The sequence below is a fragment of the Trachypithecus francoisi genome, unplaced genomic scaffold, assembly GCF_009764315.1.
Source record: "Trachypithecus francoisi isolate TF-2019V2 unplaced genomic scaffold, Tfra_2.0 Lachesis_group3, whole genome shotgun sequence".
Classification (NCBI taxonomy): Eukaryota; Metazoa; Chordata; class Mammalia; order Primates; family Cercopithecidae; genus Trachypithecus; species Trachypithecus francoisi.
Genome location: NW_022681468.1, coordinates 107,722,693 through 107,744,356, shown reverse-complemented (window position 1 = coordinate 107,744,356; position 21,664 = coordinate 107,722,693). Strand labels below are relative to the sequence as shown.

The 21,664-nt window shown below is 45.8% G+C and overlaps 1 protein-coding gene across 3 annotated transcripts in view; it reads left to right on the top strand.

The window, feature by feature from the left end:
• Window positions 1-6,397: 6,397 nt before the first annotated feature.
• IL16 (interleukin 16) overlaps window positions 6,398-21,664 on the top strand; it is a 144,702-nt gene continuing 129,435 nt past the window's right edge. For 2 of the 3 annotated variants that reach the window (XM_033189206.1, XM_033189205.1), the window contains exon 1: window positions 6,398-6,690. In XM_033189206.1, coding sequence (XP_033045097.1) covers window positions 6,651-6,690 — 40 coding nt within the window. In that variant the 5' untranslated portion in view covers window positions 6,398-6,650. Of the gene's footprint in view, window positions 6,691-20,757; window positions 21,033-21,664 lie in introns of those variants that run through there. The other variant, XM_033189207.1, reaches the window with a different exon arrangement.

Below are 21,664 nucleotides of genomic sequence, written 5' to 3'. Positions count from 1 at the left end.
TTTACTGGCATTTTCTGAGCCAGATCCATCTCCCTTGGGGTCACTGTCATGTAAGTTGTCACATGTCATTCCATGCAGTGTGGCAGCTCTCCATGGGAATGTGTGGGAAGTGGCCAAGGGTCTGAGAGATAATGCTGGCTCTTCTGATGACAGGGCCTGGAAGATGTTGCAGGCCATTTGCTACACAAGGCCTCGATGGAGAATGAAAAAGCCAAGTTTTACAGGTTTGTGATCTTGGGATGATGCTGGCAGGCACTGGCTCAGCTCCTTAAGTGTTAAATGTGATTTGACAGCATCAGCTGGGAACTCAGAGGTCCAGGCAATGGGAAATGGGAGGAAGTCAGCTGTGGGAACTGGTCCCAGGGCTGCTGTAGGTCTGACCCCTCGGGAACACTATGAATCCATTATATAACAGGGAGTGGCGCAGTTGGACTGGATTTGGGCTGTCTGCCCCACAGAAGTGGCCTGTGCTAAATCTGGTAGGGGCAGTAGCTTGTGGCTTTGGGAGAATGAAATAGGGGCTGACTACACAGGCCAGTCTCTGTACATTAGAGACTGCTAAACAAGAGGGAACATACAGCCGAGGGGCAGGGTATAGGGTGGGTTCAAGCCCACCAGGGAAGGCACAGGCCAGGCAACAGCAGTGGGAGGCAGGCTAGGCAGACCAGGTCAATACATGAGACCTGGGAAGACTCAGGGCTCATTCTAGGCACAGTAGATCCTGTGCCCACAGCAGTGCAGGTCACTGTGGGCCTCGCCTGCCAAGCTCTCTGAGCCCCCCAACATCTTGGCAGCCCAGTCACAATCAGCTCAGGGCTGGGGAGGACCCAGTAGCAACTGGAAGCATCTGTGTCCATAGCCCTGAGGGGCTGGGGGCCACAAGGAGTAGCTGAGGAAGAGGACCCGATCATTTGAAGGGAGAACAGCCCAAGGGACTGTGGAGTGTGTGGGGAACACCAACAAACTCTCAGTGCTAGGGGGCCTGTAAGGGGTGCTGCTAATGGGGGCACAGTCAACGGCCAAGAGGGGAACAGAAACTGGAATGTGTATGTGTGGCCGAAGTTATGTCTTTCCCAAGGTGGTTTAACTGGTAAGAGGCAGGACCTTTCATTCGTTGTTGTAGACACTTGGTATAACACAAAGCTGCTCTCTCAGCTCCTTTTATGCAGGGGAAGGATGGCAAGGATTTGGGTTTTTGTATGGTAAGAGGTCACATAGAAAGAATGAAGGAAATAGAAGACCTCCCCAAACGTGGTTTCTCCCCAACCCCCCAACGCTCATTCCAGCTTTCCAGCTTTTCTAATTTGTGGTTATAATTGGGATGGTGCCATTTGATCCCCACCTATTCTTCCAGGTTGAGGGACATAGTCTAGAGAGGAAGGAGTTGTGCAAAGAAGCCTAGTGCTTTGGGGCCTCTTCCTGGGGCTGGGGGTAGAAACTCAGAAGTCAGTGTCAAAGACCTTTCATCGGAGACACACGTGCATGAGATTCCTTAGCCAAGAGGCCAAAAGCAACGGGCCCACAGCTCTAGCTTAATTTCAACACTGCTGCAAGCTTAGAAATGTTAACTTCAAAAGACATGGTGTCTGGCTAGTGATTCCCAATGTAGCCTCCTGATCTTCCCACCAAAGTCCCTAGGAACATACAGAATAAGAGAGAAGCTTGTCATCAACCCTGGAAACTAGACATCTAGGTTGTCTTAGAGGCATGTGAATTAGTTGAGGATGTCATTTAACAAATATTTCTTGAGCATCTACTATGTGCCAGGCATCGTTCTAGGCACTTGGGATAAATCAGTGAACAAAACAAAGATCTCCTCACTGAGAATACAGTCTCTTCATGTATGCATAGTTCTGGCCTCCCAAAGACTAGGGCTTCCTATATTTTTATACAGATATATATCCCCTCCCTACTCTTTTAAAATATATATACACATTATCTATTTTATATATTATATATATTTATATAATGTATTTTATATATTATATATATTTATATAATGTATTTTATATATTATATATTTATATAATATATTTTATATATTATGTCTATTTATATATAAATATATGCTTATGTACATGTTATATATATTTATATATATATTTGATATGTATATATTTTAAGAAATGGGGTTTGCTATATTGCCCAGACTGGTCTCGAACCCCAGGGTTCAAGCAATTCTCCCATCTTCACCTCCCAAATTGCTGGGACTACAGGCATGAACCACCATACCTGGCCCTATTTCCTCCCTTTTTGCCAAGAAACACGCATGTTTCTTTTGGCAGAAAATAAATTAGCAAATACAGAAAAAGTAAATAATCCCACTAGCCTGAGATAATCTTTGTTCAAACACTGGCATAGAGTCAATAAGCTATTAACAAAATAAAATTATGTACAAACATGCAACCTTATTTATTTCTAAGTGATTGAATGTTAACTCTTAAATCTCCATTGTTGTGGGTGATGGAAAGTTAATTTTGTCAATTCAAAGTAAATTTAGTCACTCTTAATTTAAAACACAGTCTCCTCTGGGTAACTATTCACTCAATTCAGGATTTTCCCTGCTGGGCTGCTGTGTAGTATAGTGGTGTTTGGAAGGTGCACACAACTCGCAGTTGCCTCTCTGCTGGAATTCACTGAGGATGTCACCTGTCAGGCTCTCCTTTGTCCAGGGAGGTCCCATCCTCACCACACGGGCTGCAGAGACATCTGGTTCTCTGATCCATGAAGGTCATCCTGCTTCCTCTGCGTCTGACTGTCAAGAGCTCCCTGGGGCAGCTGGCACATCAGGACAATCCTGGGTACCTCTTCTAGGCACAGGAAACATTCAGCTATACTCCCACCTCCAACGGAAGACTCAGGAGAGTGTCCCAGAATCTTTGTCTAAGTATCCCAGGTGGATATTTCTACCCTGTGTAGACTCACACTCGAAGAGGCTCTTTTCTCCCAGAATCTCAGGCAGGGAGTGGGATACAGGTCTCTGAGCTCTTTTCTCCAGTGTGGACGGCCCCTGTCTCTTGGTGCCGACCTTGGAAAGCAGCAGAGTGGGCAGAGGCCCTCTCAGGCTCCAACCTGTGGCCTTTGAACTTCACCCTCCCTTCAGCTGGGCAGACTTTTATCTGCTTTTGGATAAGAAAAAAGCTGCTCAGATAGCATCTCATGTTCTTCCCAGGTTCGTGGTTTATGACATAAATTTTGTGCTTTGCGTCCTCCAGGCTTTTCTCTTTGTAGTCAAAGCCAAGCTTTTGGCATCAAAGAAACAAACAAAATAAAAACAAATCCGAATGTATTTATCTGGATAAGCCACACAAGTTTAGTGGCTTAAACAAGGCAAAGTTATTAGCTTATAGTTCTGGAGGTCAGAAGCCCAACATGGGTCTTCCTGGGCTAAAATCAAGGTGACAACAGGATTACACTTCTTTCTGGAGACTGGAAGGGAGAATCCATTTCCTTGCTTTTTCAGCCTCTGGAGGCCACCTGCATTCCCTTGGCTTATGGCCCCTTCCTCCATCTTTAAAGCCAGCAGAAGAGCATTTTCAAGTCTCACTCTGATTCTGACCTCCTCTTCTACCTCCCTCCACTCTTAACATAAAACACAATCTCCTCTGGGCAATAACTCACTCAATTCAGGATTTTCCCTGCTGGGTTGTTGTGTTTGGAAGGTGCACACAACTCGCAGTTGCCTCTCTGCTGGAATTCACTACAGATGTCGCCTATTAGACTCTCCTTTGTCCAGGACCATCCTCACTATATTGGCTGCTGAGGCATCTGGTTCTCTGACCCTTCCACTTTTTTTTTTTTTTTTTTTTGAGACGGAGTTTCACGCTTGTTGCCTAGGCTGTAGTGCAATGGTGTGATCCCAGCTCACTGCAACCTCTGCTTCCCGGGTTCAGGAGATTCTCCTGCCTCAGCCTCCCGAGTAGCTGGGATTATAGGTCCATGCCATCATGCCTGGCTAATTTTTGTATTTTTATTAGAGATGGGGTTTCACCATGTTTGTCAGGCTGGTCTTGAACTTCTGACCTCAGGCGATCTGCCTGCCTTGGCCTTTCAAAGTGCTAGGATTACAGGCGTGAGCCACTGAGCCACATTCATCCTTCCACTTTTAAGGATGCTTATGAGTACTCTACGCCAGCCTGGATCATCCAGGATGATTCTTTTATTTTGAAGTCAGCCGATTAGCAAGATTAATTCCATCTGCAATCTTAATCCCCCCTTGCCATGTAACATAACATATTCACAGGTTCCCAGGTTCAGGATGTGGACATCTCTGGAGAAGCCATTTTTCTGTCCATCATACTTTTGTCAAAGACTTGATTCATATCATTATGAGCCATGGTTTTCAATATTATAGTCTTTGCTACTGATTTAACAAAGTCTATTTAGGAATTCTAAAGCCAATGCTTTAACTTATTTGTTTTTAAAAATAATTGTATAGATGGTATGAATTGAAAGTGAAAAACCCAAAGGAATATTGAAAAGCTCATGGTGAAAATAAAAAAAACCCTCAATTTTATTCTCCAGATCTGATCTTGTTTCATGTATGTGGATCATATTTACATCATGTTTTTTGTAAGTGGTTTTATTCACTTAATAATACAATGCAGACATCTTTCTATGGCAATACATCTTATTTTATCACATCATCTTAATTTCTTTTCTTTTCTTTCTTTTTCTTTTTTTTCTTTTTTGAGACAGAGTCTCACTTTGTCACCCAGGCTGGAGTGCAGTGGCACGATCTCGGCTCACTGCAATGTCCACCTCCCAGATTCAAGCAATTCTGCTTCAGCCTCCCAAGCTGCTGGGATTACAGGCACATGCCACCACACCCAGCTAATTTATGTATTTTTAGTAGAAACGGGGTTTCGCCATGTTGGCCAGGCTGGTCTTGAACTCCTGACCTCAGGTGATCCACCCACCTCGGCTTCCCAAAGTGCTGAGATTACAGGCGTGGGCCATGGTGTCCGGCTTCACATCATCTTAATATCTGCAGAGTATTCCCAGAATTTATCTAGCCTATTGCCTGTTGTTGCTGCCATTGGGTACCACTAACATGCAAAGCCAGTTTCTGGCCCTCACAGTGCTCCTGGCACAGCTGCAGCATCCGGCATTTTCAGAGCCTGGGCAGTTCATTCAATAATCAGAGTAAGGAAGGGCCACGAAGTGCCAGTGTGGGGTCCCCACCTTCACCCAGGGGTGATGATGGCTCCCAGGGAGCTGTTCTGACTCCAGGTGCTGATAGCAGAGTTTCTCTGGCAACCTGTAGCACTGCCTTGAGAAATGATCATCTAAAACATATTTGCATGGGGGTGAGGGGTGCGGAGGGAGTAGGAGAGTCACGGTGTCGTGGCAGTGGATTGAGCAGAGTGATGGTGATGCCAGTGGCCACAATTCTTTGGAGCCCTGAGTGGTAGCAGAGGCACCATGGCAGGGGGTCCATCCCAAAAACACCTGGGGCCCTTGGCTGGTGACAGATGACTCAGGGACTAGACCAGGATCTGCCTCACTTGCTTTCCTGGTAAGTTTTTCTTTCTCTATCAAACAGAGCAGGCTTTCCCTTCCATTCAGTCTCACATTGCTATGTCCAGAAAATCATCACACTCTTCCACTGGAGGGGTGGATATTACTTTCTCAGTTTTCAGTTCTGTTTGCCCACTCACTGTATATTCTTTTGGTCTTTCCAATGGTGATCCAAGGATTTATTTAACCCAGCAGTCAAATTGGTCATTTTAAATAATAGTACATCTCGTCCAAGACCAAAAATAAAATGTCCTGGTATGAGAAGTCAAGCAGAAGAAATTGGGTAGAGTAGGCTGAAAACGTTTTATAGCACCATTACCCAGAGCCCAAATCCCTTTTTCATTTATCCCTTTTTTGTCTTGGCATGGCAGGAGTCAGAGCGCCTTCTGTTTGTGTTGATTAAAGTCAGCCTCCACCTTCCCCCAAGCCCAGTTGCCCTTCTCAGGACACAGGCTGCATTCACCATGTGTCTCTCTGCCCAAGCTCTTAGCAGATTTTATGAAAGGCGTTTTCACTTGGATTAAACAGGCACTGTGTTTGTGTGTGGTGTGTGTGAAGGAGAAAATGAATCACTTCAACTTTGGGCAAGGATTTTAGGTGTTGTGTTTGTCCCATGCAATTACATAAACACACCAGAACTCATTAAAAAAAAAAAAAAGTAGAAGAGGGAGGCAGAGATTCAAGTGCTTGCAATGATCTAAACAGTGCAGCACATTTTCCATACATTAGACTTCAGAAGGGTTGTGTTCTGCCCTCTCACAACAGACTCCAAGTCCAAAGGAAAGTTTGAGGTTTTACATTTCTGTTTGTGGTACAGGAAAAGGCTTATGATCTGAGGGCTTGATTCAGTGAAATAACATTGCCTTTATACACATTTGCTTCACAAGGAGGGCAGGAGTTGGAAGCGACCGTTGTGAAACGTTAAAGATTTTCTGGCAGAGGGAAAGGGATTTTTTTTTTCTCCCTCCCTGCCGAGGAAAAAAACAGTTGTAACGAGGAGTTACTTTGTAGTTTTAACTCATATTCAAATACTCCCAGCCGAGAAGCTGCCATCAACCCTCCCATGGACCTCTGATCCTGGTTTGGAGGAACTTTTCACAACTCTCTCTCCCTCCTTCAAGCCCTGTGTGATGAGTTTGCAGAAGAGAGTCTTCCCGAGAAGGCAGAATGGTGAGTGGAGCTGCTTCTCCTATCCCAGGGGACTCAGGGGAGGTTGGAATGCAGGGGTGGACCCTTCCTGACAACCTCCCAGGGGAATGGAAGCATAGTTTGGCCACACTGTGTAGTATATGAGTGAGTGTGTCAGTGTGTGTGCACACATGTAAGTGTGTGGGGGCACACATGTGTGCTGCAATAGGACACAATGCCTGTCTTTGCAGAGGCTGGCTGAATGCTCACCATGTGCTTGGCAGAGAGTTCAGGAAGAGCCATTGCAGGACCCCCACAGGGATGAGAGTGAACCCTGGCCAGGGCAGTGGCTTTCCATGTGCCCTGGCTTCCTCTTCATGGGGCAGAGGCATCAGTGTCTAAAACACTGTAGCTGTCAAGGTCCCCACCAGCTCCGCTCCAGTTTCAGCAGAAGCGGAGCGGAAGAGGGAGCTGCTCAGCTCCGGGAGAAGTGAACGGAGCGCAGGTCTCTGGAGCAGATCTGAGAACTGGGAGGGGCCTCCATCCAGACCCCCTACCTTCCTGCAGGTACAGCCCAACAGATGAGAGCATTTCTTATTACAGTCTTCTTCCTTTGCTCTGGAAACATAAACAGGCATCACAGCAAAACGTTTTAACCCTTCTGCCCAACTTTTAAAGTTAACACTGGCGAAACTTCAGCTCCGTTGCAACTTTGGCATAAGAGAGTAAACACATGATTTTCCTTAAAAAGGAGAAGTAAGCAAGTCAAAGGCGTATTCTGGCTTTTCTAACTCCGGAAAGATATGGCTAGAACCCTGGCATCCACTTGCTTAGGTTGCATTAAGGCATCTGCTGAAGTCTGAAGAAAGGCAGTGGGGTATAGGGAATAAGAACCCGGGCCATGGGGCGTGGCCACCTGGGATGGAATCTTGGTTCTGAAGGTAACAGGCTCCTTTATCTTGGAAAAGGTTTTCAAAGGCTCACTTTCTTCCTTTGCAAAACGGTGGTCATAAATTCTTACCTCACAGGAAGGCAGAAACAATAACTAAGATAAAGTGTGTGAAATGACCCAAATGGCATGTATGTATTCAGAGGACATGTCAGCTCTCCTAAGCAGGCTGCTCCCCTGTTCTGAAACAGCAACCGTCATAGATATACAGGCTTGAGGATGAAGAAAAGAGTACTTGAGGGCCCAAAGTAGCCCTGGCTCTTTGTGTAGCAGAAAGTGGGGTGAGCATTCAGGTGGTCTCCCTTTGGAGGCAGACGACAGATGCATTTACTTCCACTGGGGATCTTTGAGGCTGGGACTTGACCTGGTGTTTACTAGGTGCTCAGTGTTTGGTGAAACCATTTTATTCACTCTGATTCACAGGGAGGTCTTACCACTTCCTACCCTGGCTGCACCGCCTTTGGTTGCGTTTCCCTAGTAACAGATGGTGAGACAGAGATTTGCACATACGAAGTTCATTGGTGTGTGCTCTGGGAGCAACACCAGTGTGGGGTGAGGGAGGCAGAATCAGACAGATGGAGAAGTTGGGCTGTGATGCAGTTGCAACACCGGCCTCAGCAGATCCAGGGGATTCTGTGGGGTTTTGTATCCCTGCAGTGACCAGTCATTGCTTGTGGGCTGCCCCTGGAACCCAGGCATAACCTTGGGTGAGGCAGCTGTCTTTGGCTGAATGTAGTTTCTGGAGAGGGACTCAGTTGTGAGTTGTCACAGACAACCCTATGTCAGCTGTGGGAATGAACGCCTCGGTCCAGGGGTGAGGAGCTTATCTGGGCAATGCCCCATCATCTACTCAATACATTTGATGCAGTCCCTTCTTTTCTCTGAGTTAGGCTGTTAGAAGATTGGGCATTCACATGCAGGGACACCTGTCCAGTTAAATCCTTACATAGCAGTGTGACTTTGGATAAGCCCTTTTCCATATCTGGGACTCAGTGTCCCGGTCTATAAAGTGGATGGAAGGGTGTTGGACTAGAGATGGCCCCTAACAACACTCCAGCTCTGCTATTTCACATATGCAGATTCTGAGCATGTGGCCATGGTGGTTGGATGTGTCCTTAATAATAGTTGGGTCCTGTGGTCTCCACCATAGGTGCCTTGATTCCTTCTGCTGGGAAATATGAATTGAGATAGCTGGGGATCCTTGGGACTTGGCCAGCTGTCAGCAAGGAGGAGTTGGGCCTGTGGGAAGCAGAGGGAGGCTCTACATAGGGCTGGAGGGTGGGGCATAGGGTTTGAGGAGGATTCTGCTGCACACCTTCCCCCATACTCGCACAACATTTCTCCCCCCCCCAAAAAAAGTAAAACCACATGAGACACTGCCATATGTCTTTGATAGTTAAGAGCTATGTAATGTTGCCTGGGACAAACTTGGATGTAGTTTTATTACTCTCTGTCTCCTCCTAATTTCCTATTTACTTTTCAATACACAAAGAGTGAAATCACTTTCCCAAACACTTGGAATTCATTTTCATTGCTTTTTTTCTTTTCTTTTCCCTTTCTTTTTTTGAGACAGGATCTCATCTGTCACCCAGGCTAGAGTGCAGTGGCGTGATCATGGCTCACTACTGCCTCAACCTCCTGGGTTCAAGGAGTTCTCCCACCTCAGCCTCCTTAGTAGCTGAGACTACAGGAGTGTGCCACCATGCCTGGCTAAATTTTATTTTTTTTGTAGAGATGGAGTCTTCCTATGTTGCTCAGGCTGGTGGGCCACTATGCCCAGCCTGGAATTTATTTCCAACAAATTTATTTAGAATATTCTATGCTTCAAGCACTGTGCTGGGCTCTGGGGATCTAATGGGACACATTAAATAAACAACAGTATGCACATAAATATAACATCAAAGAGGGTTAAGTTCTATGGGAGGCTGTACCAGGGAAACTGGCCTAGTCTGGCAGATCAGCGTGGGGCTTCCCTGAGGAGGTGCTATTTGAGTTGCTTTCTGAAGGGCATGTGGGAGTTATGCTGGGGCAGGGATGGAGAAGCAAACGGGCGAATTGTAGACTAGGGATGGGAAAAGAAACGTGTTTCAAATCTTACCAGCTTAACCTAGACACTGTGAGTTTTATAAGGGTACATCCATCCAGTCTGTTTTTCTTGCAGCATCTTAAAAAATTTATGGTGGCCTGTTAGCTAAGGGAATAAGAGCTTTTTGCTGGTGGGGCAAGGTTCTGCCTGTGTATCAGCCAGTTGTCTCTGTTCCCCACATCTGGATCTGGTAGCCAATCCCTGAGTGTGCATCCGTCATTACGAGGGGCCTTGCCCTGAACCCTGGAAAGCCCTCAATAATAGCAGCAGCTCCCTCTTCCTGAGTGCTTTCAGCATTAGGCATTGATTTAGGACCATCCTTCATGAGCACTGACTCATTTGACCTTACCTACAGTGCTGTGGGGTACATGCTGCTGTCTTTACTTCACAGGTGAACCAAAAGGAGACACAGGGAGTTCAACCAGGTGATGAGTGGCAGGACAGATTTGAACACAGGCGAGTCTATTACATTCTAATGCCTGTACTCTTAGCAAGCAGTATGCAGCTGAAAAAGCACAGTGAGCCTTCTGTATATCCACACTGCTCACATGCTGATGCTTCCACTCGACGTTGGGTTGTGGTTAACTTCTCAGTTCCGACAAAGTTATCTGAACCACCAGTCTTACCAACTTCAGAAAATCAGATCAGATGCCTGTGCAGTAATTTATTTAACCATTCCCCATATTATGAACATCTTGGCTTGCTTTCAATTTTATGTTTTCCAAAATATCATCACAAATATTTTCAAACACATGGAAAAGAGGAAAGAATTGTTGTCAACATGCCTATGTCCATTATCTAGGTTCTACAAATAAGATTTTACTATATTTGCTTTGTCAAATCTATCCATCTCTCCATCCCTCTGTCCATCCATGCATCTGTCTTTTTTTCCTCATTTTTTTCTTTTTTAAATATAGACATGAAGGCTTATCATGTTGCCCAGGCTGGCCTCGAACTCCTGTCCCCAAGTGATCCTCCCTGCCTCAGCATCCTAAAGTGCTGGGATTACAAGAGTCAGCCACCATGCCTGGCTATCCATCTTATTTTTTGAACACCAGTGTGGGGTGAGGGAGGCAGAATCAGACAGATGGAGAAGTTGGGCTGTGATGCAGTTGCAACACCGGCCTCAGCAGATCCAGGGGATTCTGTGGGGTTTTGTATCCCTGCAGTGACCAGTCATTGCTTGTGGGCTGCCCCTGGAACCCAGGCATAACCTTGGGTGAGGCAGCTGTCTTTGGCTGATTTCCAAATAAGTTGGGGATTAAATAAAGAGTACCTGAGGGCCCAAAGTAGCCCCCGCTGGCTTCTTCTCTAGCAGAAAGTAGGATGAGGATACAGGTGGTCTCCCCTTTGGAGGTAGACTATGTGTATGCACTTACTTACACAGGGGAATCTTTCAGGGTGGAACTTGACTTCATCATACATCTAACTTTCAATATTTGTTTACTGTTGTTCTTTCAGGTAAGATTTACCTACAGTGAAATGTATGTATCTTAAGTGCACCATTCAGTTCACTGTGAAAAGTGTACATCCCAGTGTAAAGCACACCCCTAGCAAGGCATAAAATGCTATCATCACTGGCTGGGTGCAGTGGCTCACATCTGTAATCCCAACACTTTCGTAGGCTGAGGTGGGGGATGGCTGATGCCCAGGAGTTCAAGACCAGTCTGTGCAACATAGCAAGACCCCGTCTCTATGAAAATTAAAAATTAGCTGGGTGTGACGGTGCACACCTGTAATCCCAGGTACTTGAAAGGCCGAGGCAGGAGGGTTGCTTGAGTCTGGGAGGCTGAGTCTGTAGTGAGCTATGATTGTATCACTCTGCATTCCAGCCTGAGTGACAGTGAGACTTTGTCCACCCCCACTCCAAAAATTACCATCATCATCACCCCATAAAGCTCTCTTGTGCCCTTCTCAGTTGCTTTCAATTTTTGCTGATAATACACAACTTGTTGCTAACTTTAAAGACCTGATTAAATAAAGTATGACACCTGCTTTGTCCTCCTTTGACCATGGGGGCAAAACTCTTGCCTGTAAAGGCCCCCAACTGTGGTGAGCAGACCTCATGATGAGTTCAAGTGCAGATGTTGGCTGGGGGTTCTGGGACAAGAAAGCAGCACCAAGCTGTGGGTTATTCTGGGCTAAAGGGCAACAAGGTACAGAGAGTGGTCCTGGCTATCTCTGGGCTTAGGATTAGGGTTGCAGTTTTGGGTTCTAACAGTGAGGTTAGAAACAGGTCAGGGCAGAGGAGATGGAGCAGGGGCCCCATGGGTGGTGAGCACTGTATTGAGGCTTTGTATGTCCTTGTCTATCCTGAGGGCCTCACCTGAGCCCCCATGGACGCTAAGGCCCGGTGATGGGTGCCAAGCTGTTCCCATTAGAGTTGTCCTCATATTTCCTGCTGCAGTCCATACTAGAATGGCATTGGAGGCAATGCATGTGCCTTTCACTGGCAAGATGAATATAAAAGCAGCACAAAATAGATTGCAGGTAGTGTCGGGCAGATGTGCTTTCAACCGTCTGAATCTCTATGATGTTATGAGGCGGAAAGGGGGAGGGTATAGTCACAGGCATTTCTGGCTCTTGCACACTGCTGTTCTTTTCTTCCCATTTTAGAGGGTGTGTGGGGCACTGCGGGCGGGATGGAGCTGAGGGAAGGCAGAGCTGGTATTTGTTGAACGTCCACTGTATTTCAGGCAGTGAGGTAATTCTATATAAGTCTTATAATAACCCATTTTACAGATGAGGAAGCTGATGCTCAGGAAGAGGACTGGCTTCCCTCAGGTCACACACTAGTCAGCAGTGTAGCCCAGGGGATAGGAACTCAGGCTGCTGGACTCCTGGATCAGTGCTCTTTTCAATGCAAACCCTGCCTCTTGTGACTAGGGTGTACACATGCATACGTGTGCCTGTAACAGGTTAGATCCGTGTGTTGATGTGTCTATATTGTCTCTGTGTCTATACATCTGATCACAAAGAATCCCTCTCTCCCTCCTTCCTTTGCCCTTCTTCCTCCCTGCCTTTTTTCCTTCTTTCTCTTCCTCTTCTCATGCCTTCCTCTCACAGCTACTTAGCATCCAGTTTGTGTCAGGTACTATGCTCAATACCAGGGCTACAAAGAAAGATATGGCACAGCCCCTGGCAGCAAGGCTTTATTCTCTTACTGGATAAGGCAGACACACAGACGAGAGAGCTCAGCATAGAGTGCTTTGAGAGGACAGCTCACAGGGCAGCTCCTTATTTCTTATTTATTGAAACAAGGAGTGCAGTGGTGTGATCAAGGCTCACTGCAGCCTTGACCTCCTGGCTTAAGCCTGGGCTTAAGCAATCCTCCTGCCTCAGCCTCCTAAGTAGCTGGGACTACAGGCACATGCCACCATGCCAAGCTATTTTTTTTTTTTTTTTTTTTTTTGAGATGGAGTCTCACTCCATCACCCAGGGTGGAGTGCAGTGGCGCAATCTCGGCTCACTGCAACCTCCACCTCCCGGGTTCAGGCAATTCTCCTGCCTCAGCTTCCCGAGATGCTGGGATTACAGGCACCCGCCATCATGCCCGGCTAATATTTGTATTTTTAGTACAGACAGGGTTTCTCCATGTTGACCCAGTTTGTCTCCAACTCCTGACTTCATATGATCCACCTGCCTTGGCCTCCTAAAGTGCTGGGATTACAAGCATGAGCCACTGCACCTGGCCCATACCAAGCTAATTTTTCATTTTTATTTTTGCAGAGACAAGGTCTTGCTGTGGAGACAGGGTCTTGCCCAGGCTGGTCTTGAACTCCTGGTCTCAAGTGATTCTCCTGCCTCAGCCTCCCAAAGAGTTAGGATTACAGGTCTGATCCACTGTGCCCAGTCAAGGCAACTCCTGATTTAATGTGTGAGTTGGGAGGGGGTATCAGGGAAGTCTTCCTGGAGGAGGTGATTCTGAGCCAAACCTTGAAAAACATATGAGAGTTCGCTGGAGGCAGGGCTTGTTGAGGCCCTTGCTTAGAAAGGACAGAGTGTGCTGACATGTGGAGGTGGAAGGACGCATGAAGCATCTGGAGGAACTTCAAGCGTGGGGGAGACAAGCCTGTGTCCTTGGGCAGGGATTTAAAATTTTTACTTATTGAGTCAGTCATGTCATGACAACAACAAATTAAGAGAAGAAAGTAGGGATTTCTTAATCTTTAAAAATGTTGCTTTCTGATGCAAGGCAGGAAGCGGCGTTCCTCAGATACTTGTGTGGGCAGAAAGACTGAAAGCGTGGGACAAATAACTGCTTTGCACAGCCCGGCACCATCCACCTCGAACTCCACCCTTGTCCCGTCTGAAGTCACGTGGGCCAGGGCATCTCGGACATTCTGTGACAGCCAGAAAAGATGAGGGACTCAACTGCCTCCACACTCTTGTAAAAGGCAAGACCCCAAGCTGAACACACGGTTCCTGCCAAAGTCTTGCTGAGTGGAAACATTCTCCCCCTTCTCCCCCTGGGTGTGTCATTCATTAATACCTGGTCTTTTCTCATTGCCACGTGGTGCTGTGCAAACCATCCTATTCTTGGCCTTAAAAATAGCACCACGCAGGCACTGACCACTCCCTCCTGCTGTGGCGTTTAACCCTTTCTAAGCCCAACCATGTGATGGGGCTGAAGGGGATGGGTAGGGATCTATAGATGCTCAGCACGGCAGTGTTTACTTACTCAGCTTTTGTTACAAGGACAAGAAGTGACTGGATTTTGTTGTCAGATAATCCTGGGTTAACCTCCTGGCTCTGTGCTTTGGGCTTTGAGTTGTTTTACTCCCTGTGATGTCTCTTCCTCCCTTATTCATAAGAAAAAGGGGAAATTATTATGGTACCAACCCTCCAAGTGAATTGTGGAGCTAGCTACCATGTGGATGCTACTCAGCCTTGTGTCTAGATGTTCCATGGTGAGTAGGCCTGTGCAAATCTACCCCTAAAGGCTGAGGAAGTTGAGGGGCCAAAGAAAGAAGCTGAAAAATCCAGTTTCTTAGAAAGAAATGTTGAATAGGGACTTATGACCAGAAGCCAAGTCTGTGTCTAGGATGGTGAGACAAGATGGTGAATCCCCACCATTACACCCCAGACCCAGGGTTTACATATCATAGGAGAAGGGCACAGTGCTTCAGAAGGAATGGGTAGGGAGATTGCTCAAGGCCAGGATTTATGGTAAGTACAATAACATCAAGATTGTTTTGACCTAAGGGCAGGATAAGTACATGTTCTTATACAAGGAACAGTAGATAGACAAGAAATCTTACGAGACTTTCCTGGAATTGGAGTTAATCAGAAGCCAACATGGGGGATAAGCACTCAAAATGGAGTTGCCTCAGCCTCCACATTGGCCCACAGCAAGTGCTGTGCAGATGCTTGTTGTTGCTGTTATTAATCAGCCGAGGTTCTATATCTCTAAGTACTTTTTCTTTGTTTTAGAGTCATGAATTAAACCAAGTGATTCTTCTTGTCATGTCCAGAGGGTCATGAATGCTCTTAGAACTAAACTCTCTTCCCTTGGAGAGAACATTCTGTTTCCGAATCTGTGGCTTCTGGGAGCTAAGAGAGATACTGTGAATATGTTTTTTAAGTTCCATTTAAACCTGGGCCTAATCACATAAATTACGCAAAGGAAATGTTGGAAGAGCTCTTTGTAAACTTGAAACTACAAACAAATGTAGAAACTCATTACGTGGCATTGGTCATTTATTTATTCATTCATTTATGCATTGATTCACTCAGTAAATGTTTATCAACCCTTTATGGGCCAGGCATGCTCTAGTGCTGGGGACCCCACAGTGAACAGGCTGATGAGGTCCCTGTGTGGGACCTAGATGGGGTAGATGGATGGTATGCAGGTACCCAAGCAGACTAACAAGACAGCTTCAAATGCTGGCAAGTTCTATGAAGAAAATACAATAAGGATAGGTAACAGTGAGTGCCTGGTTTAGGAGTGGACAAGAAAGATCCCACTTAGGATGTGGAGTTGGAAGAGCCAGCCATATGAAGATCTGGACATGGAACTTTCCTGTAAGAGAAAACAACGAGGGCAGAAACCTTAGGGTGACATGGGCATGGCTTATTCAAGAAAGAGCCAGAAGGCCAGGGTGACTTTGGGATGCAGCGAGTAGGAGAGGCAGAGGTGGAAGCTGAAGTTTGGAAGATAAACAAGGGTGAGATCATGTAGCTCCTTTGGGACATTGTAAGGAATTTGGGTATTTTTTTGAAAAACAATGCGAAACCTTTGGAAGGGGCGGAGCACAGAGCATTTTTAGGGCAGTAAATACATCCCTCTGTATGGTACTACAGTGGTAGATCCATAATGCTATGCACTTGTCAGAACATAGAACTACACAACACAATGGATGAACCGTCATGTAAGCCATGAACTTTAGCTAATAATCATGTATCAGTATTGGTTTATCAATTGTAAAAATGTACCACGCCAGTGCAAGATGTTAATAATATGGGAAATTGTGTGTGTGGAGAGGGAGATCAGTATTTGGGAGTTCTGTACTTTCTGTGCAATATTTCTGTAAATCTAAAACTGCTCAGAACAGTAAAGTTTATCAAATTTTTAAAACAGTGGTTGGGTGCAGTGGCTCATGCCTATAATCTCAGCACTTTGGGAGGCCAAGGAAGGAGGATTGCTTGAGGCCAGGAGTTCGAGACCAGTCTGGGCAACATAGAGAGACCATGTCTCTACAGGAAAAAAAAAAAAAAAAAAAGTCAAATATGGTGGCATGTGCTTATTATCCTAGCTACTTGGGAGGCTGAGGCTGGAGGATTGCTTGAGCCAGGAGTTTAAGGCTGCAGTTAGCTATGATCTTACCACTACACTGCAGCCTGGGCCATAGAGCAAGATACTGTCTCAAAAACAAACAAACAAACAAACAAAAAATAGTTTTTAAAAGTAATTCAAAGCCCTTGCAAATTTTATGCTGGTAAATGTCATGATCCAATTTATATTTTCAAAAAGCCTACCTGCTATTATGTGAAAAATGGATTATGAAGGTCTAAGTAGGAACCAGAATCCCAGTTAAAAGGTGAAAGCCATAATCAGGCAAGAGGCACTGGTAAGAGGAGGGTGGCGGCAGTGAAGATGGAGAGAAGCAGAAAGAAAGTGGGATCGCTTCTGGGGATAGAGCCAACGAGAATCACTGATAAATTGGATGTGATGTGGAAGGTCAGAGAGACAGAGGGATCAAGCTGAATAAAAGCTCACAGAGGGCTTATTCTGGCAGGAATTGTTCTAAGAACCTCACAAGTATTACCACATTTAGTCCTAAACAAACCTTGTGAGGTAGATGTTAGTGCACTAGCCATCCTATAGATGACAAAAACAGTCCACAGAGATGTGCCTCTTTGCCTGCTTATGATCATGCATTTGGTCAGGGACAGACCTGCGAGATGAACCCAGGAATTTTGGCTTCAGAGTCTATGTTCTTCCCACCTTGATACTGAGGATTTTGGCTTGGGAAATTGATGGATGCTAGTGACAACTACCAAAATGTGGAAGTTTAGGGAAGAAACATTTTATTAGGGGGAAATCAAGAGTAGTATTTGACAGTGTTTCTTTTTCTTTTTCTTTTTTTTTTTTTTTGGCTCACTGAATAAGAGCCAGGCAGTGTTACTTTTGAAATGCAGTTTAAACTCCAGCTGAAGATGTTAAGCAAGTGGTCGGAAAAAAGAGTCAGAATTCAAGGAGAAGTCCAAGGCTGGAGAAGTGAATTTGGAAGTTGTTGGCACATGTGTGGTATATTTGCCTGTGGACTGGCTTCAGTTGCTTGTTTTAGTTGTATAGTACCTTAGTGATGGAATATTACTTTGAAAGGATGCAAGTCCAATGGACAGTTTGAAAGAAAAAAAGGCCAGAAAGAGGGCAGTATGGCCTAGGTGACAGTCAGCTAGAGTTTTTGTATGAAGTTAAAATCTTTGATTTAAATCTATATGTTGCTGTGGGCCAGGGAAAGAGGAGAAGAGACCCCCGGAGTGGGAATCAAAGGACCAATGGCTTCTGACTACACAGCCTTGGATGCGCACTTTTTGGACATGTAACTTCTCTGAGTCTCAGTGTTTGCGTCCGTAAGTGGGGACGTACAATAAAATCGTCAAGTTTTAGCCTCAACCGTCTTTCTAAGTTGAAAGTGCTAAATGCGAAGAGAATTTATTATCATTATGTCGTGATGTTACATTACTAGTTAAAATTGTTAAATTATATTCTGCATCATGATAATGCAGTTCTCATGGCCGAAGGTGTACAGCATAAATAATTCCCAAGGCATTTTACAGACTGCGAGACAGCTCCTTGCTCAGACCTCTGAGCAACCCCGTCAGATTGTTGAGTTATTGTTTCCCTTTTGTGGACATGGAAACTGAGACTCAGCAAGGTAAAAGGACTTGCAGCTGACCGAGCCGCTTAGTACAGAAGCTGGGGCTTATTGCTCTGATTCTAAGTTCTTTATTTTGCCATTGTTTGAACAGAATAGGAGATGACCCTGTTATGTCGTTTTAAGGACACACTTTCTTTTTGCCTTCTGAATGTTTTTACTTGCCGCAACAAACATATATTACTTTTATAATTAAAATTTTGAAACTAAAAATATTTGTAATTTTAATTTTTTAAAATTAAATTTAAACTTGTAATTTTAATTTTAAAAAATTAAATTAGAATTTTTAAAATAAAAATTTTTTAAATTAATTTTTTTAAATTTGTAATTTTAATTTTGTAATTAAAATTTCTGAAATTAAAAATTTACATAATTAAAATTTGCTTTTGGAAATAAAATTTTGTAATTAAAAAAGATGAGAATTAGAAGGAAATACACATTATTGGTTATGAAGCTTTAGCAAGCATCAGAATTACTTGTTGAACAGATTTCTCAGCTCTGTGGGCTGGAAGGGTCAACAAGGTGAGCAGCCTTCTGCTTGGTTAGCTGTTGACAGCATGCTTCCTCCTCTATTGCCCCATTCTCTCAGTAACACTGTGCGGTAGAAGTTTCTAGTTTCTTCTGGCGGAAAATTAATTTCATCTAATTTTGATCTTAGCAAACGAAGGCTAAGAATTACCAAGATTGCACAGGAAGCTCTTGGTTGAGCTTGAAGTGGTGCTTGAACTTCCTGGTTCTATCCAGGGCAGGGCTCTCTCAGCTGCGTCTTCCTCCCCGTCTCTTCTGGCTTGCAGTGAGCTGGACTGTGGAGTGCTGGGCAGGGTGGAGACTCTTATTTTTCTGCAGAATGTCCTGAAGGGCACAGGGGTGATAAAATTTCTACCTTGAAGAACAAACCACCCTGTATTAGGAAAAATCAGGGCCAAGTCTCAACTACACTTTGGAATAATTACCTTCTGAGAGTGAGAAAGAACAGATCTTCTGAAAATAGAGGGAGAGGCAGGAACTGGATTCAGGTACCGATGACAAGAGAGAACTTAGACTTAGTGGAGGAGAGAGGCTGTGGGGCCCTCCCAGGCCTCAGGATCCAAGAAGGGCAAGGCCAGCCTCCGTAGCCCTGGGGTGCTGAATTGCTCCTCAGCCTCTCTGCCAGAGCACGATGGAAGTGGGACCCGATGTCTGTCCTGGCCCCACCGCACCCAGGCCATTGTGAGAGAGATTGTGGGTGTGAGCTGAGCAGGTGACACTGACAGAGGCGCTAACTCCTTGCAATTTAGAAATTTCTTCACTGCACTCCAGACTGAGCCCTACAATGTCCCCTGTGCCTGCTGACAAAGGCAGCTTTATCCCCAGATAAAGTGCTCCCTCCTCCCATGCTTCCCTTGTGACCGTGGGCCTGGGTTCTCCAGCAGCAGTGGCTAGATTTTTGCAGCCTTGCATGGAATTTTGAGGGCTTCCTACAGGTTGCACCTACACCCTCATTAAAGCCCCCAGGAAGCCCTGAAACATTTGGTGCTGAGTGTTGGGAAACATTCCATTCTTCAGAAGAGAGGTCCATACAAAAACTTCAGGCTGGCACGTACACATGGCTCACAGAGACTGAGCTTAGGAGAGATGTGTGGGATGCTCTTTGTGGGGCAGATGGGTTAAATGCCACCCTACGATTAGATTCTCCAAGGGCCTACGTGGGGGAAAGGCACTCTGGTCTCACGACAGTAATGCCAACAGGACACACACAAAAGTGCCCCATTCTTTTATGCTGCAATTTTCAACATGCTCTGTATACATTAGGTCATGGGCTGTCACACTTGAGCACGCTCCAAAATCACCTGGAGGCTTTGTGAAAACAGAGTACTGGGCTCCACGTCCAGAGGTGCTGCTTCAGGAGGTCTAGGCCAGGGCCTGAGAGCTTGCATTTCTAGCAGATGCTGCTGATGCAGCTGGCTTGAGGACCACTGATTTACATAAGCTTCTGAGAGCCAGTCTGTTGCTTTTGGGAAAGGGTGGCACAGACAGGAAATGAGATGCTATGGAAAATACCTGGGCTTTGGAGACAGGTGGATTTTGGCTTGCTAACTTGCTAACTATGTGACCTTGGGGAAATTGCATGGCACACAGTAGGTGTTTAATGAACGTTTGTGCAGTGGCTTTGTCTATAAAGTAGGTGATATATTTACCAGATTGATGGCAGGATTGTATGTGAGTTTTTTTCTCTTTTTATTAAATTTTTATATAATTTGAGATGGGTTCTCGCTATGGTTTGCCCAGGCTGGTCTTGAACCTCCCGGCTCAAGTGATCCTTTTGCCTCAGCTTCCTGAGTAGCTGGGATTATAGGCATGTGCCACAGCTCCCAGCATGTGATGAGGTTTATGGAAAGCTCCTAGCAGTGTGCCAGGCACATTGTAGGCACCGAGTCATGTTTGCTATCTTTCTGCTCTCCTAGTCATGTCTGTGTTGTCCAAAGAAGGCAGGGGCAGCTGGGCTGGACCAAGGAACCTCACTATGGTTCTGTGGCTCTGCACAGGGTTTGCCTCCTGGGTGTTGCCGGCCAGCCCAGCAGATGGTGGACCTTGTAACGAGGCTGAGCTTCTCAGCACTGGCTGTCCCCCTTTTTGGATGAAGCATTTTCACGTGGAGCAGTCAGATGGCTCAGATCGCGAGTCTTCGAGCAAATCCATGCCAGGTGGGACACATTTGTCCTGAGTCATCTGTCCAGAGCAGGTGGTGAATATTGTGTCCTACTCACAGCATCTCAACTATCGGAGCCTGGGATCTGACTCAAAGGCTGGCCTCCATCTGAGAACTGAGCATCCATTTCTCAATCCTTGCCGGCTCTGACCCAGGCCTGGGCCACAGGCTGTCCGAGAATAAGTGGTGCTGCAATCCCTGCTGGGCAGCTGGAGAGAGGAGCAAGGGAGGCGGCAGCCCTGGGGGACTGTGCATAGGGAGGTAGGTGGGCACCAGGTGAGTGAATGTCTATCAGGCAACTGCTCTGTCCAGGTGGCTGTTACCCGAGGGAGGAGGCTGGTCTCTCTGACCTGAATAGGGAAGGTCTTGGTTGCTAGGACGTAACTTCATATTTGAAAGTGGTGCTGGGGTAAGGGGCAGGAGCAGAAGCCAGGATTGTGTTGGTAGGAATCTCTGTGTCACCATGTCACACAGTTAGGTACAGAAGGAAGCAGCTTCAGAAGGCCAGGGTGGGCAGAGGGATATTGCTTGATCTGGCTCTGCAGCATGGGGATAATTTAGTCCTGAGATTTCTGACTTTTCAGCCTAATCTCATCCTTGGTAATGGGGTGTGGAAGGAGGTGGAGGAAAGGAAGGCAGCAGGAGAGAGAAAGGCCACAGGCACCTGATGGAGGCTTCTCTGCTGCCTGGCCAGACTCCTTTTCTCCAAAGTGGGGACAGCGAGTGGGCATCTCTGCAGACTGACCATGGGAAAAGAGTTCATTCTGCTTGCTTTTTTGATAAGGGTCCTGTGACTAATTCCTGCATTGGTAGGTCCCAGGATTGGTGATTTTTTGCTTTTTGTTTGTTTGTTTCTTTCTTTTTCTTTTTTTGGTCCATAGTAAGTTTGCTTTCTGTAGCTGGAGAAT